Raw genomic sequence first — 18,123 nt, 5'->3', positions numbered from 1 at the left:
TGTTGAATCATTCTCCTATACAAAAGAGTTGGGAGGCCGAGTCTGATAGATCTGACCAGTCTTTTTAAGGCGCGGACCGGGAGGTTTAAATCACTACATTTGAAGATGACCAATTTATTAGCTTTATTCATATATACCCCTATCATGAATTTTGAGCCTTATATTTTAAATAAAGCATAACTCTATTCATGGCTAATGGCACATTTCATCTAACTCGTAATCTAGGCACCAACCTTTGTCCAAATTTTGAAACAATTTCAACCTTTCATAACACCAACATCATCAGGGCAAGGCTGGGCAAAGATCTAAAGACAACAATTACATTCTTTGTGAACACAGTTACAACAATCAGTAAAATGTGAACATGTTAAAGAATAAGTAAATGCTTGAGAATTGATGTAATTCCAAGTAATGAGTGCCTCAACTTTGAAGGTGAAGAAGCGGCAAATGATACATGGTGTATGGGATTTCATGAACTTATTGTATGCATTCTATTATTCTAAAATTCAAACATAGTCTATTCTCTATAAATATAAAAGACGCTGAGTGTTTAACATATCATCCGCTCATGTCTAAAGCACAATCAAGGAGTCACAATAGGTCTTGTAAGCGGCAATGGTCCAGATCTCCATTCCCCGTTTGATCGTTACTAAGCTCTCCTTGTAACACTGAACTGAACAACCACCATTGTCATTTCTCCTCAGGCCCGGATGAAAAAATCAAAGGCACCTTGTCTCCTGGGTCATAACACCATAGGAGACCAGGCGACAATGATTGCTAACAAAAACGACTCTGTTAGGATTCCAAGACTTAATATATGCAAAATATGCAAAGCATTGAAACGTAATTATTTTGTTCCAAACCCCAGGTTGGATCATTACCCATATGTCATATTCAAATCTGTCATAAACAGTTACATTCAAGAGGGAAATGGAGTCATCAAGCAATATCAGTTTCAACACCCAATGAGTGAAAGGGCGCGGAGCATCTGGCCCTTCAATCTCTGTAAACACATCATTTCCAAAGTCAATGGAAAGAATGCTAAAATTACATATTTCCCCCTTCAGCAGCCAGCAATAAGCTTCATTCAAATAATCAGTAACAAGAGCTTCTATACAGTATTTAAATAGGAAGATGTCTTGATTTTCAGGTTGAAGGATTCTCCATGACTCCTTATAACATGAATAAACGGCTACATAAGGTTGATAGACCTTACGACTTCTGATGTTATCATAGAAGGTCCAAAACCAAACCACCTTATAGTCATTAGTCATGAGGTCTAATCTGAACCCAAACTGATGTCGATGTTCCCTGAAAGATGGTGGAAGATCGAAGTTGGGTGAAGGAAGGGATCTCACTTCCCTGGTGGTAGGATTGCATAAAGCCAAGAAGACGTTGAATATGCTGCCATCAATTACTCACTCCAATAAAAACAAACCATCCACAGAACCTAAAAGGTACGTCATACCTCTGAATTCCTGAAGATAATCAGAATTTTCATGTACGTCAACAACATCTGAGACCGAAATAGTGATGGGATTGGATTAAGAGAAGACTTATCATTTGAGGGGCATACAACATGATCATAAATCATGATTTTTGGGGGCTTGTTCTTTCTGCTCCAATCCATGTGTTCTTTGATGAAGCTAGGGCTCTTAATTATTTCGTACCAGTACTTGCCGACGCATATGACTCGATCGGCTGTAACAACCCGATCAGTCGTTTTGAGTATTTGTACTTCGCTCAGTTGTTTGAAGGCATGAGTAGCTCCGTATGATGTATTATGACTTGTGTGAATCGTCGGTTTTGGTTTTCAGATTATTGGAAATCGATTTAGAAAAATAAATTTCATGATTAAAGCTTTAGGTTGGAAGAGTTGACCAATTTTGATTTTTTAGCATTTGACCTCATATTGGAATTTTGATAGTTATGTTAGGTCCGTATGATGATTTTGGACTTGGGCATATGCTCAGATTTGCATTTGGATGTTTCTCGAAGGTTTCGGCATAAATTGGCAAAAGTTGGAAACATGAAGGTTTGGCAAGCTCATAAGTTTAACCCAGAGTTGACTTTGATAATATCGGATCTAGATTGTGGTTCCGAAAATTAGAATAGCTTTGTTATGTCATTTGGGAATTTTGTGCAAAATTTGAGTTCATTCCGTGTTGATTTGATATATTTTGGCCCGAGTTTTGGAAGTTAGAAGTTCAAAGTTCGTTCAAGTTTGAATTGAGGTGCGATTCGTCGTTTCGATTTTGTTATGTGTGATTTGAGGCCTCGAGTAGGTCTATGTTATGTTATGGGACTTGTTGATATATTTGGACGGGGTCCCGAGTGGATCGGGTGAGTTATGAACGTGTCTAGGACCATTTTCCATTCATACGTTGTGGTTGGCAGCTGCTGGTACTGATGTTGTGCACTTGCGACTGATGTTGTGCACCTGCGGTGGTCACAGAAGCGAAGAGGTGATCGCACATGCGAAAGGAGCTAGGTTTGGAGTCATCACAGATGCGGAGCTTGAGGCGCATGTACGGTCTCGCAGAAGCAACGTCCTTGAGCTTAGGAGTGTGATTGAGCGCAATAGCAGGATTTGTGCAATGCACCTTCGTGTGTGCAGAAGCGGGGAAAGCTGGTCTTCAAATGGCTTCCTTGAAGCAAAAGTGTTCCGCAGAAGAAGAGGTTGCAGATGCGACAATGTGACCGCATATGCGGAAATGCTGGGCAGATTCTATACATATCGAGGGTTGGCAATTTTTATCACGCATTGAGCTATAGACTTCGGAATTGGGCGACTGTTTAGGCGACTTTCACCACATGGATTGGAGTAAGTATTCTCTACTCGATTTTGGTTATATTTCATGAATCTATCTTCGATTTTGGCATTTGGATGATGAATTTTAAAGAGGAAATTGGGGGGGTTTGTCTAAAGTTTCATAGAGTGAATTTTTGAGTTTTGAACATCGATTCGGATTCGGATTTGAGTGAAACTAGTATGGTTGGACTCGTAATGGAATTGGTTGTTGGATTTTGTAAGTTTCATCGTGTTCCGAGGTGGAGGCCCGAGTTTGACGTTTTGGTTGATTTTGGGCTTTTAATTAAATATTCGACCTTTATCATTTAGAATTGTTTCCTTAGGATTTATTTGATGTATTCGAGCTTAGGATTTATTGGAATTCTTGGAGAATTGTTTGGATTGCTCGGTATTAGATTTGGCTTGTTCGAGGTAAGTAACATTTCTAAACTTGGTGTTGAGGGTATGAACCCCTGAATATACGTGATATGTGTTTGGTGTTGAGGTGACGCACATGCTAGGTGACGGGCGTGTGGGCGTGCACCATGTGAATTGTGACTCGGTTATTTCTATGGTACTGTATAGTTACCTGATCTTATCTGTAACCATGAAATCTCTACGTGATAGAGTAATTGAGTTATGATCCATGATATAAACTATGTCTAGGCTACATGCTTATCATATTGGGACCCACTGAGGTCATTTCTGCTGTTGAATTATTTGCCTACATTACAATTACATACTCAGTCACACGCATTCATTTGCATATCATATATTAGACTTTGTTACCATTTATTGATACATCACATCATTATCTTTGGACTGATTTTCATGACATCGTGAGCTCGAGAGACTGGAGAGATTGATGGCTGAGTGAGGCCGAGGGCCTGATTGTGAGGATATTGATGGGATCGGGCTCTATACAGCAATATGTTTATTTGATTCATGCCATGATTTGCTTATTATAGTGCTTGGGTTGGAATTGCCCTTGCAAAGTCTGTACATCCACAATGAGCGCAGGTACCTACTGAGTGTGAGTGCCGAAAGCAAGTGCTTAGTGTCTGGGAGGATTGAGTGACTATGAGGACTGAGTGACTGGGAAGACTGAGTGACTGGGAAGACTGAGTGAATTGATACTCTGAGAGTATGAAATTATTTTATCAATGAGTTACATTACATTCGACATGCACACTTGACATACATGCATAAAGATGTATTCTTCCTTATGCCATTCAAAAATGAAACATTTACCTGTTGAAAGCTTTTAGAAAAAATCACAGTTTTTACAAACTTACTCTTATTTTGGTGATTTCGGCAAAAGATTTGGATTTTCACTAATATACTTTAAAGGCATGACTATTTTTTGGAACTGTGACCGAGCTGACATTTTATCTCTGAACTATTTCTTTTAGCACTTTTTATTATGTTGTTATGATTTTAGCTAAACTAGACTAGGGTAAAATTTTATGTTAAAATCTTGACTTCTCGTTGAAGTGTTGCCCCTTGATTAGTGCTTATATTTGTTTAGACTTATCTTGCTGGTTAAACTGGAAAAACCATTATCTCTTGCCTTTATGTAGTCAATTGTGATAACATCACTAGAGAGTAGTTGTCTAACGGTATTGTGTCTCCGTTGTATATGACGAGATTTTTCATTTTACATAACGCTCCCTACTCTGCCTATTGTCGTTTGACTATCATAATGTATACATATAGGTGCCAAAGGATTGGGCCAAAATGGAATATCTTCCAAGCAATTTCGGAGATATTTAGCTTCTTCATCCACTACTAGAAAATGGCAGAATTCTGACCGCCAAAACGGTCGAAAATCACGAATTTCCGACTACTTTCGGACCAAAATGGGTCAGTCGAAAAGCAATTGGTCGGAAAACTATTTTCGACTGAATCCATCGGTGATTTCCGACCAAATTAGTCGGAACGTTCAACATGTCAAACGACTAAATATTTTCAAATTTCCGACCAAAGTGGTCGGAATTTATCGACCGAATCCGTCGTAATAATATAAATAAAAATAATTATTTATTTAAAATTAAATAATATAAATATATAATTTCCGACCGAATCGGTCGGAAACTACTAATTAAAAAATAAATTTTATTTAATTTCCGACAGAATCCGTCGAAAATCTTTAAATATTAATTTTTTTTAAAAAAATTTCCGACCGAATCGATCGGAAAGCTGGGAGTTTTTGGCAAAATATAGGCAGTTGTCCGACTGTTTCCGTCGAAAATTAGTCGGAATTTTCTATAAAACTGGCCAGAATTTTGCCCAATTTTGAGCTACACCACCTGTCAAACATTACAATACAACAATACAACAACACCAACAACCAATCAACCATTAACACAACCTAAACACAACCAATCAACCATTAACCAACAATACAAATCATTAACATAATAAACCAACAATACCAACAATTAACACAACCTAAAACAAAATACCAACCATTAAACCTAACAATTTTTGGCATAAAGTGTTTGAGCCTTAGCAACAAATTCAGCAACCCCTTCACTAAATTCATCCCTCAACCCCACAAGATTAAGATGATTCCTATTATACATCCATCTACGATGCACAAATTTTATCTACACAAATAGAAATCTAGAAATGAGATATTTAAAACAATTTGATTAATTTAAGTTGTTACAAAGTTATACTCTTTCAAAGGTTCGTTTTAGATATTAATATATCATTGTGTCAAAACACTTGAATTGATATATTTTATTTTTAAAAGTAATATTTTTTAACACTCGAAATCTCACATTAATCCCTATTCTAAATAGTATAAGTCTTTAAATATAATAATTAAATTTGAATAGCTTCTTAAATCTTCATATAATCTAAATTAACTAATGATTTCTCAAACAAAAAACTAGTCGTAATTAATAATTATTTAAACTATTTCAACATATAAAAATTAAAGAATTCAAATAGAATATAAAAATTAAGGAATTTATTTTAAAGAGAATAATTGTTTAATATAAACTAAAATGAATTCAAATATTTGAGATCTACAATAACAATTATGCAAAACAAATGGACTAATCTACAACAACAATTTAATAATTTAATGGATGAAAATGTTAATAGATTTCAATTAAGCTTAATTCCATTAAAGTCAAAAGATATTTAAAAAGTTAGGAGTAAGACATTTTGTCAACTAGCACTAAGAATTTGAATAGATTCTTCATACTTTCTCCTCTTAAAATTAGTACCCTACCCAATTTAATCAAATGAGATGAATTGCTATATAACAACTCTCCAAATTAGTTAGCAAAATTATGTAGTAAAATTATCTCCAACTTGGTAATGTTATCCCCAAACTAGTATGTAATTTACCAACATATAAATTTAATTTAGAAACATATAACTCTAAATTACCAATATAGAACTTTAACGTATAACCCTAAATTACCAACATATAACTTTAACATATAACTCTAAATTACCAACATATAACTTTAATTTAGCTACTAACAATAGTCATAGATTTACTTTAGCTAACACCAATCAATTTTTACAAACCAAACTAGAAGCAATTAAACAAAATCAGTGTATTTTAAAAAAGAAAATAACAAAGGAGGATGAGGGAAACTTACCTGGTAGTGGAGGGTCGTCGACGGAGCTGCAGCGGGGCTGCGTCACCGGTGAGTGGAACTGGTGATGGCATCGGCGGGTTGGGTGGGGGAGGGAGAGGGGAGGTTTGAGTGTGAGAGAGAGAAGATAGAAGGAGGAAAACAGGGAAAGAAAAAAGAGGGGGGGGGGGGGGTTAAATTTATATTCCGACCGATTCGGCCTGAAAATTGGTCAAATAGTCAAACCTCGTTTTAATAAAAAAAAATTGACCGAATCAGTTGCATTTTTGTAAAATTTGTTTTTAATTGTTTCCGACCGAAGTGGTCGCTAACAGTTACGGGGTATTTTTTGCCAAAATTTAGATGGATATAGATGGAATATCAGTCGTAATTGTTATTAAAAATTGAAATATATATTTTAATGCAATTTTCGACCGATTCCGTCAGAAATTTGCGACTACTTTTTTCGGTCGGAATATGTCGGTCGGAAATTGGTCGTTTTTTATTAGTGATCGGACTTATCTAAAGCTATGAATTCAGATTCCATTGTTGAACGAGTGATGCACGTTTGTTTGGATGATTTCCAAGACACTGCTCCACCCCAATTTTAAAAACATATCCACTCGTTGATTAACTTCAGATGATCCAGTGATCCAATTTGCATCACTCTATCCCTCGGTCACTGAGGGATATTTGTTATAATGCAAAGCGTAATTTTGGGTATATTTCAGATACACCAAAACTCGTTTCATTGCCATCCAATGTATTTGATTGGGATTACTTGTATACCGACTCAGTTTGTAGCACATGCTATATCTGATCGCGTACAATTCATTATATACATCAAATTTCCTGATACTCTTGAATAGTCCAGTTGTGAGTCATTTTCACCTTCATTCTTTCGAAGTGCATAACTCACGTCAATTGGAGTCTTGGCAATTTTGAAATCCAAATACTTGAACTTGTCAAGTACTTCTTCAATGTAGTGTAACTGTGATAATGCTAGACCTTGTGGAGTCTTGTGAATTCTGATTCCTAAGATCATATCAGCAACTCCTAAGTCTTTCATGTCAAATTTTCTAGCCAACATGCGCTTAGTAGCATTTATATCTACCATAATTTTTGCTCATTATTAACATGTCCTCAACATATAAACAAACAACAACTTCATATTCTGGAGTGTTTTTAATGTAAACATAAATATCACACTCGTTGATTTTAAACCCACTTGCCAATATTGTTTGGTCAAATTTGGCATGCCAATTTTTGGGTGCTTGTTTAAGTCCATAAAGAGACTTAACAAGTTTGCACACTTTCTTTTCTTTACCCACAAAACCCTCAGGTTGTTCCATGTAAAGCTTTTCCTCCAATTCTCCATTTCAGAAAGTTGTTTTAACATCCATTTGATGAATTTCAAGACCATATACGGCTGCAAGTGCCACTAATACCCTAATAGATGTTATCATCGTTACTGGCGAGTAAGTGTCAAAGTAATCAAGGCATTTCTTTTGTCTATAACTTTTGACAACAAGTCTTGCCTTATATTTGTCAATAGTGTTATCAACTTTCTATTTCCGTTTAAAAATCCATTTCGAATGTAAAGGCTTATTTCTTGGAGGAAGATCAACCAATTCCCATGTATGGTTATCCAAAATTGATTGAATCTCGCTATTGTCTGCATCTTTCCAAAATATTGAATCAGAAGATGACATAGCTGCTTTGAACGTTTAAGGCTCATTTTTAAGCAAGAATGTCACAAAATCGGGTAGTAAGTACATGTTCTTTGACGTTTACTATACCTTGGATCTTCATTACTTTGAGATTTTTCCTTTGGTTCTTCCTATGGTCGTTTAGGTCTTTCATTTAACGACTCGCATTCAGTTTTATACTGATAGATGCTTTCAAAGAATTCATCATCTGATTCAATTACCATATTAACATGAATTTCGGGATTGTCAGATTTATGAACCAAAAATTGACATGCTTTACTATTTGTTGCATATCCAATGAAAACACAATCCACGGTTTTTGGTCTGATTTTTACCCTTTTGGGTAAAGGTATTTATACCTTTGCTAAACACCCCCACACTTTGAAATATTTCAAGTTGGGTTTTCTTGCTTTCCATTTTTTATATGGAATAGATTGCGTTTTGCTGTGGGGTACTCTATTGATTATTCGGTTAGCTGTAAGGATAGCTCCCCCCCCCTCTCCACAAACTTTGCGGTAATACAGAACTTATTAATAAGGAATTCATTATTTTCTTTAATGTCCGATTTTTCCATTCCGTAATTCTATTGGATTAAGGTGTGTAGGGGCAGTAGTTTGATGGATAATTCCATATTCCGAACATATTTCTGCAAACGGAGATTCATATTCTCCACCCCTTTCACTTTTAATCATTTTGATCTTTTTATTCAATTGATTCTTCACTTCATTCTTGTATTGCTTAAATGCTTCAATTGCTTCATCCTTACTATTAAGCAAATAAACATAACAATATCGAGTGCAATCGTCAATAAAAGTAATAAAATACTTTTTCCCACCTCGAGATGGTGTCGACTTCATATCACAAATGTCAGTATGAATTAAGTTTATAGGATTTGAATTCATTTCAACAGACTTATAAGAATTTTTACAAACTTAGATTCAACACATATTAGATATTTTGATTTATTACACTCGAATTTAGGCAATACTTCTAAATTAATTAATTTTCGCAAGGTTTTGTAATTTACATGTCCTAAACGAATATGCCATAAATCATTTGACTCCAATAAATAAGAAGAAGCTGAAATTTTATTCATACTGTCAACAACCATTACATTGAGTTTGTAAAGGCCCTCTGTGAGGTAACCCTTTCCAACATACATTTCATTCTAGCTTGCAATAACTTTGTCAGATACAAATACACATTTGAATCCATTCTTAACAAGTAAAGAAGTAGAAACTAAATTATTCCTAATAGTAGGAACATGAAGAATGTTGTTGAGCGTTAACACCTTGTCGGAAGTCATCTTCAGGAATATCTTCCCATAACCTTCCATCTTGGATGTTGCAACATTTCCTATAGAAAGTTCTTCTTCGGGACTAGCAATAGAGTAAGTCGCGAATGCTTCTTTGATAGCAAAAATATGTCGAGTGGCTCCAGAGTCAATCCACCACTCATTCAGATTTTCAACTAGGTTGCATTCCGAAAGCATTGCACACAGATCATCAATGTCATCATTCTTCTCTACTATGTTGGCATGTCCCTTCTTCTTCCACAATTGTAGCAGTTGCCCTTGAACTTCTTTTTGTTCTGATCCTTAGTATGTCCAAAATATCTCTTCTTCTTCTTACTTTTTGGATCAGTCTCATCAACGATATTAGTTCCCATAATCCTTGAATTTTCATGAGATTTCTTCTTGGCTGTTTTGTTATCTTCCTCAATATTGAGACGAATCACAAGATCTTCCAACTTCATCTCTTTGCACTTGTGCTTAAGATAGTTTTTGAAATCTCTCTACGAAGGAGGCAATTTTTCAATCATTGCAGCCACTAGAAATGTTTCATTCACAACTATACCTTCAGCAATAAGGTCGTGAAAAATAAGTTGAAGCTCTTGAACTTGAGTTCCAAGGGTTTTGTTGTTTATCATTTTATAGTTTAGAAAGTTGGCAACCACAAACTTCTTCAAGCATGTGTCTTCAGTCTTGTACTTCTTCTCAAGTGTGTCCCATAATTCTTTTGAAGTATTCATAGCACTATAGACGTTGTACAAGTTATCCTCCAAAGCACTTAGGATATAGCCTTTGCAAAGAAAATTTGCATGTTTCAATGCCTCAACAATCATAAATTTCTCGTTGTCTGGCATATCCACGGCAGGCACTGGAGGTTCTTCACTAGAGAATTTCTGCATACCAAGTGTGGTAAGCCAGAAGAACACCCTTTGTTGCCATCCGTTGAAGTTGGCTCCAGAAAATTTCTCCGGTTTCTCGGTCGGTGGAACATCAGTTCGGCTTGACGAGGCAATCGTCGTTGCCGCAACAGTCGCAGAAGAATTTCCATTATCAATTATCATTTCTCACTATCAACAACAGAATAGTTCAATTCATGGCAAAAAACAGAATAGTAAATAGTACTGTATTGAACGATAAACAGTACGTTTAATAAATAAAAACTAAAATTTTTATATATTGCTTCATAGTAAACGATGAAGTTTTATGTTCTTCAAATCGTTTCTGAATTTTAATATTCCGATGAAGTTTTTATATCTTCAAATTAGAATAGAAAAATTCAGGAGGAATAGAAAATCACACAGGTTTTAATCTCCAAAAAACAGAATACAAAATACAATAAATAATTTCCTTAAGATTGTTAGTCAATCTGTATTACTGTAATAAATAATAAAAAACTGTAAACTTTCTGAATTCGAAACAGTAACAGAAAGTTAGTAGCAATAGAATGTCGAAATAATATCTGAAAATAATTTCGGAATAAATCGAGCCCACTGAATGCATAGTGCGTCCTTAAGGAAATTATTTCCCTCAAGTACCCGAGGTGCTGGAATATTATCCTCCCATGATAGAACGATTTTTACTTACCAGTAAATCAGAAAATTTCATAAGGAAAGATTTTGGGATTCAAAGCATATTTATAGATTTTTGCAACCTTTTCAGGTACAGTCATGGTCCTGGGTTATTCCGGGTTGAATTTTAATCAATTAATTAATTAATTATTAAAAAACGAGTGACGACAACAGCGCGAGGCTTACTTTCTTTCCAATCCATTTAACACCAAGAGAAGTATTTTCTCAATATAAGCACATTCATTTTTTTTCCACCACCAATGAGGGACACTTTGCTCTTTCTAAAGCAAAAGAGAGTTCACTTTCCCTCCACTTTCTTCCCTACATTTCTCATTCACCAATCTTTAATCCCAACAAAGAACTCGCGGAAATACGACAACATATGGAAGCATTGCCTATCCTTCTTTGTTAGCAGTTAATGATTAACAAAGATTTGGCACAACTCCTTCCTTGATTAGTTAGAGCAAAATATTAGCTTTTGTTAGTACTGAAGGATGGTAAATCTATAATCACAGCTGCTATGTTGGATGGAGTTCTGCTAGGAGGTTTATGTTTTGTTTTTTCCTGAAAACAGAAAGACTAGCTAAACCATGACCATACGCACTTAAGTCATGAATTATGATTCAATTATTATCCCTTAATTAATGCTACAATTAGGTAATAATAGTTGTTAAGACTTAGCTCGCCAGTTGATTTTAGCTAAACTAGATTTGGGAAAAGCTTTATGTTAAAATATTGACTTGTCATTGAAGCGTTGCTCCTTGATTAATGCTTATATTTGTTTAGACTTATCTTGCTGGTTGAACTGGCAAAACCAGAATTAAAAATACATGTGCAGAATTATTTTTTAAGTTTTACTCCTTAATTAATGCCGGAAGTTGGTACTAAAAAGCTATTATATATAGCGGTAGAGAGTTAATAATTGCTTCCCGTCAAAGACGATCCAAATCGATTTGATGTTTCATGGATTGCTATAATAATCTCAAGTTAATATAAAATAATAATTGGTTCAGTCAAATATTTGTATATATTTAATAAATTTCTTAATAGCAAAAGTTATTACATTCTCGTGAACCCATAAGTTGTACTCTAGATCCGCAATGGTTCAGTTAACCCAATATTAAGAAAACCGTATGTTCAAAGGAAACGAGAGGGAGATATTTTTTTATAAATGAAATCCATACGGAGAACTAAGAAAAAAGATTAAAAAATAAGAAGAAAGGTAAAAAAAGAAGAAGGGAAAATGGCAAAAAAATGAGGAAGAAACGTGGATATAACTGAAATAAAGAGAATATTTATTAAAAAACAAATGTGAAAGAGGGTTAGGCTAATTAACCATTATTTTTTGTCATATGGGCCATTTTGATGATTTTTTTCAGCTTTCACGCGCTCCCAAATTAGGGCTTACACACGTTATGTCAGGTCAGCAACGAGAGATTTTTAGTATAAATGATAATATAGTTGATGTGGGTTTTGGAGACACCGAATAGTTTAAATAGAACCCGACAAAAATATAATAGTTTAAGGAGGGTTTAGGGTATAAGTGCAATAATATTGTATCCACTAAAACCCTGTTTGAAACATTAGCCAAATTGTTAGATGTTTTAAACCTCCTTCCCTTTGTCGTTTTTTTATAGGGGTATGACATATAATTGATGTATCAAACATTAAATGAGAAGGCTACCAGGTGACGGTTCGAACTTATGGAGGTAGCCCCTAATGTCAAATTACAAATTTCAATTTAGCTAAGTTCTAGGAAACTTGAGAAATAGCCTTGATGTCAAATTGTATATCAATAGTTAAAAAAAGCTTAATGCATATTTTACTCATGTAACTGCCACAAAAATTTATTTGACATATTTTACACACCCATACTTGTAAAAAAAAAAAAAAAGTGAAAGAATTACCTTCCTAAAATGACACGTGGTGCGTGACACTTGTTTGGAAAAAAGGAAAGAAAGAAACTCTATCTCCGGCAATGCTTCCACCTGCCGACGGCTGCGCCACCGCCAAATTCCCCAATTCGCGCCTATTAACAAGGACAAGGATCTGGTACAAATTCTGCCTTTATATTCATTAGAGCAAAATATTAGCTTTTGCTACTACTGCAATGCAAGTATGGCCAAATCTGTAAGTTCACCGTTATGTTGAATAAAAATTTCTCCTAGCAGTCGACACAGGTTCATTTTTACTTCTTCTTTTTTTCCACTGAAAAAAGACAGCTTGTGGCTAAATAATTTAAATGACCATGTGGATTTAAATAAAAACTGTTATTAAATTTGCTATCCCTTAATTAATGCTACAATTACCTAGTATAGTTCTAAAGAATTAGCTCGCCAGTTGACTTTCGCTAAACTAGATTTAAGAAAGACTGTTAAAATCTTGAATTCTCATTGAAGTGTTGCCTCTTGATTAATGCTTATAGCCGTTGAGACATTTTATTGCTAGTAGACTGATTCTAGCTAAACCACAACTAAAAATAAAAAAAAGGGCAGCCCGGGCACTAAACTCCCTCTATGCGCGAGGTCCGGGGAAGGGCCGGACCACCAGGTCTATTGTATTGTATGAACTAAAAATCAAGAATTATTGTTTAAATTTTATCCATTGATTAATGCTGCAAGTGTTTCTAATAAACTATTATAGCTGTTGAGAGTTAAGTTAATTTAACTGGTATTATTGAGAAAACCATATTATGCAACTTAAAATATTCCTTGAGTCATGTTAGTGGCACTAACATTAAAATGTTGTTTCTTGTGTGGCTAACCTAAACTTAATGCTACTAACATGAGTCCTGGAATATTTTTAATGTTAAAATATCTTCAATAAATAACAATAACAACGATGATTATAATTATAGTTGTTATTACGAGAGTTCCCTCATTCACATTGTTCTCACTGCAAAGTTCCCTCCCACAATATATATATATATATATATGTGTGTGTGTCCAAATCTTTGATCTCATCATTTTACTCCTTGATCTCCTATAAATACACAAACACCACACATACACACCTACACTGCCAGAGAAGCCTTCACAACATTATTGACAGTTCAATCCAAGAGGTATCTGGTTTAAGGCGCTTCTCTAACTTTAAATATCATTAGTTCTGTTTTTTGTTTCAATATTTTGCATTGCTATATATGGAGTTTGATTTGTTTCGTGATCATGAAATTTCGTAATCGCTGGTTTGTTACATGATTGAAATGCTTTCTGCTATGTTCTTGCAATGCTAGTTCTGTTTAAAGATGAGCAGGATCATAATACTCTGATCCTATTTACTTGTCACTTTTGCTAGAAAGAGTTGTTTCATAAGTTGTTTTCGAAAATCAAGAAAGAATTAATTATTGTTTTCAATTTCATTTCTACTACTCTAATTAATATTCCAGAAAGATTGCGAGACCAAAGAAAAAGATAAGGACAATTTAATCAAATAGTAATATTTATTATTAATTTTTAAGGATATGCAAAAGGTTAAAGTAACAAATAAATAGGACCAAAAAGGAGTATCTTTTTGTGTGTGTATATGTTGGGCTGAGATTACGGTATGCTTTATCAAGTTAATACTGCAAATCTGCAATTGAATGTGGGGTAGCAATGCTTTTAATGTGTCTGTATATGAAGGATTTTCTTTCACCTACATGGTCCATGGATAAGAAGTTTTTGTCATCAAGAAATCTTGCAAGAAGTTTGGGGACTAGAGTCGGCTCGTCGTATCTAGAAGCACTTCCTGAGGAAACCATGCTAATTTTACCAAGAAAATAAAGGGAGACAGATTAAAGAAATATAATTGGCTAAAGGTCAGAACCTGACCATTTGTGCATATTAAGGGGAGGAAATTTACAAGTAGTAATTTTTGTGTTCTGGTGTTTTCGTAAACTCTTCTGGAGGATTCCTTGATCTGGAGAAGCAGAAACAAATGAGTTAAGATTATGTATTAGAATATAGAAAACCACATGGAAACCTTTAGAGCTAAGGACAAAAGCTTTTCTACCATGGAATAGTCAATTCCCCTGTGACACATGTCACTCTGTGAGTGGTTTGTGTCATGAACTTTCCAGGAGTAAGTAGTCTTAGCCTGTCCAGGGGTCTTATCTAGAGAAGTTGCAATATAAGGCACGTAATAAATTGACTGGAAAGAAAATGTGGGTAAAAGGAATTTTTGAGCATGTTAGAAGGGTAAAGTATGTGTAAAGCCTAAAAAATGACAACTTGTTACCTATCCGTAAAAAGAAAAAGACAACTTGTATTGTATGTGATACAATTCAGTCTTAGTCATGCCTGCCTTTTCAAGTGTATATTGAGTGCAAATTGCTTCATTAGCTAATCTGGAGGGCCTTTACTGCAAAAGTATAGAGAGAGATGGCTGCTTACGTTGCTCTAACTTCTCTAATGGGAACAATACAACAGCTTCAGCTTTTGAAATCAAACTTAGGTCTGCGGAACACTCATGTGAGACGTTTGAAATTACTCTACGAGAAGGTTGATTATCTGCAAGAGTTTCTTGATAATTCGGATGATGAACAAACTAAGAATTTGCATGTAAAAGTCAAATACATAGCAAATGAAGCAGAAGATGAAGTTGAATCACAAATAAAAGTTATTATGAACGAACAATGGGACAAACTCCCTCAAAAGGATGCCCTCAAGAGTTTTTTTAAGATCTTACAGCAAGCTGTAGAAAAAGTTGATTCCCTCAAGGAAGAGCTCATCAAGTAGTCATAATAACAATTTGCAAGCTGGAAATTCCTCGCTCGGTAGTTCAAGTACTTCACCACGATTGCATGCTCCAATCCTTGAGAACGATATGGTGGGGTACAACAATGAACAAACAAGCATGCTGGGTCAACTTACCGGAGGCTCAACTCAAATGGAAGTCATCTCTGTTACAGGGATGGGTGGCATCGGTAAGTCAACTTTTGCCAAAAAGCTGTTTACTGATCCCTCAGTTTTGAGCTTCTTTGATACTCGTGGATGGATTACTGTGTCTGAGAACTATAGTTATAGAATGATGCTTTTAGCCCTCTTTCAGTATGTTGCTATTGGGAAGGAAGAAGAGCTTGATAATAAAAGCGATTCAGAATTAGCCGTTTGCTTGAAACAAGGTTTAATGGGTCGAAGGTATTTGGTTGTTATGGATGACATATGGAGCAAAAAAGCTTGGGATGAGATTAGATTGTGTCTTCCAGACGATGGTAAAAGAAGTCGGGTATTGTTGACTACTCGAGATGTTGAGGTTGCTCAATATGCTAGCTCTCGGGAGGATCCTTTCAGGATGCATTTACTTGATCCAGACGACAGTTAGAATTTGTTTTATCAACAAGCATTTGGAGAAAAAGGTTTTCCGATTGAATTTGAGAATGTTGGAAAGGAGGTTGCAAAAAACTGCAGAGGATTACCACTAATGATTTCTGTGGTTGCCAAGATTCTCTCTAGCAAGAGGACACTAGACGAGTGGAGAAAAGTAGCTGAAGGTGTGAGCTCATTAGCTGATGTTGATGCTTATCTACAATGCTCGGGAGTGCTCGCTTTAAGCTACAATCATCTTCCTTCTTATTTGAAATGTAGCTTTCTGTATTTTGGACTTTTTCCAAAAGTTAGTGAAATTTCTGTGGAAAAGTTGATTAGACTATGGATTGCAGAAGGGCTCCTGAAGGTAAAGGGGATGGAGGGATTGGAAGAAACGGCTGCTAGCCATTTAGGTTATCTTATTGATAAAAGTCTAGTTATTGTTGGCAAGCGAAATTTGGATGGTAAGATCATGACATGTTATGATTTATGATCTTGTTCATGATTTCTGCTTGAAAGAAGCCGACAACCAGAGTCTTTTTTATATCATGAATATCAGTATTGATGGATCCAGATGGGTTCTTCCTCAAGGGTGCAGGTGGGTGTCAAATCATTCAGATTCACGTGATTGTTCTCCCACTCAATTCAATGATCTTGCTCACAACAAAGTACGTTCTTTTTCTGTCCACAATGATAACTATTTTAAACACTTAGCACAACTTCATTTCAAACTTCTGAGGGTATTGGAACTTCTGAGGGTATTGGACTTGGAGCAAGTAAATTTTATCAATTTCCCAAGACATATACTAGACTTACTTCTTTTAAGGTATTTAGCATTGTCGATTTCTAAACCTGGATATTTACCAATTACTCATCTTTGGAATTTACACACTCTGATTGTTCGTCCAAGGTTCAATCATAAATGGAGGATGTTCTTACAAAGTAAGATTTGGAAATTATCTCAGTTAAGGCATCTCCATTCTTGGAGTATTTATTTGAACTCTCCTCAAACGGTATCAGAAAATGAGGTTAAGAACTTGGTTTTGGAAAACTTGCAAACTGTTTCTGGGTTGACACCTTCTTGTTGCACAAAGGAAATATTTGAAGGGATTAAGAATGTGAAGAAATTAGAAATTGCTGGGGAAGAAGACAAATTTCGTAGTGAGACGGGATGGAGAAATACTCTTAAATATTTAAAAGAGCTCGAGGAACTAAATGTTGTGGTATGGTACGGTCGTATTCTATCCGCCGCAGCCAGCGCAGCATCGCGTTTAAGACTTCCAAGTCCAGGTTCTTTCCCTCCAAATCTCACGAAGTTAACACTTAGCGGCATTCGTCTATCATGGAAGCGCATGAACATTTTTAGCAAATTGCCCAATCTCAAGGTGCTGGAATTGAAGGATCATGCCTTCTTAGGCTATGAGTGGGAAGTAACAGAGACGGGATTTCCTAAGTTGAAGTTCTTGCTCCTTGAGTATCTGTTTATTAGATATTGGAGATCCACCGACGATTATTTTCAATGCCTTGAGCATGTATATATCAAAGATTGCAGATTCTTAGAAGAGATTCCAGAAGGATTTGCAGATAGTGTGACACTGCAGCTAATTGAGCTTCATCAATGCTGTCATCCTCTTGTGACTTTTGCGAAGCAGATCCAGGAAACGCATGAGGAACTGGGAAACAACATGCTTAAAGTTTATGCCTCCGATACAAGTAAGATCATCGGCAATGAACTTTCGCTGCCCGTTAGGCCATTTACATATTTTTTACTTCTAACGTACTGTGTTAAAACTTTAGATAAGAATTAACCTATTGACTGCGATAAGATTTCTTCTGCATAACTGCTAAGAATATTGTATGAGCGTGATGAGATTTTG

General features: G+C 35.5%; 3 protein-coding genes across 14 annotated transcripts in view; all 3 read left to right on the top strand.

The window, feature by feature from the left end:
- Positions 1-18,123, top strand: part of LOC104097448 (putative late blight resistance protein homolog R1B-16) — a 65,446-nt gene that overhangs the window by 7,504 nt on the left and 39,819 nt on the right. The gene's annotated exons all lie outside the window — the stretch shown is intronic.
- The window catches only part of LOC104116744 (putative late blight resistance protein homolog R1B-16), a 47,096-nt gene that overhangs the window by 7,883 nt on the left and 21,090 nt on the right, over positions 1-18,123 (top strand). For 6 of the 11 annotated variants that reach the window (XM_070182934.1, XM_070182933.1, XM_009627669.4 and 3 more), the window contains exon 1: positions 12,663-17,959. The exons of 1 other annotated variant lie outside the window; for it this stretch is intronic. The gene's annotated coding sequence lies outside the window, so the exon portion shown is untranslated. Of the gene's footprint in view, positions 1-12,661; positions 17,960-18,123 lie in introns of those variants that run through there. 4 more of the 11 variants (XM_009627667.4, XM_018777848.3, XM_009627671.4 and 1 more) reach the window with 4 other exon arrangements.
- Positions 16,362-18,054, top strand: LOC104116746 (putative late blight resistance protein homolog R1B-11). The gene is made up of 2 exons (XM_009627673.1): positions 16,362-16,710; positions 17,267-18,054. The coding sequence occupies exons 1-2, from the start codon at positions 16,362-16,364 to the stop codon at positions 18,052-18,054; spliced, it is 1,137 nt and encodes a 378-aa protein (XP_009625968.1).

The sequence above is a fragment of the Nicotiana tomentosiformis genome, chromosome 8 (genome assembly GCF_000390325.3).
Source record: "Nicotiana tomentosiformis chromosome 8, ASM39032v3, whole genome shotgun sequence".
Classification (NCBI taxonomy): domain Eukaryota; kingdom Viridiplantae; phylum Streptophyta; class Magnoliopsida; order Solanales; family Solanaceae; genus Nicotiana; species Nicotiana tomentosiformis.
Note: the sequence above shows the minus strand (reverse complement) of the source record. Positions and strands in the feature narration are given on the sequence as shown.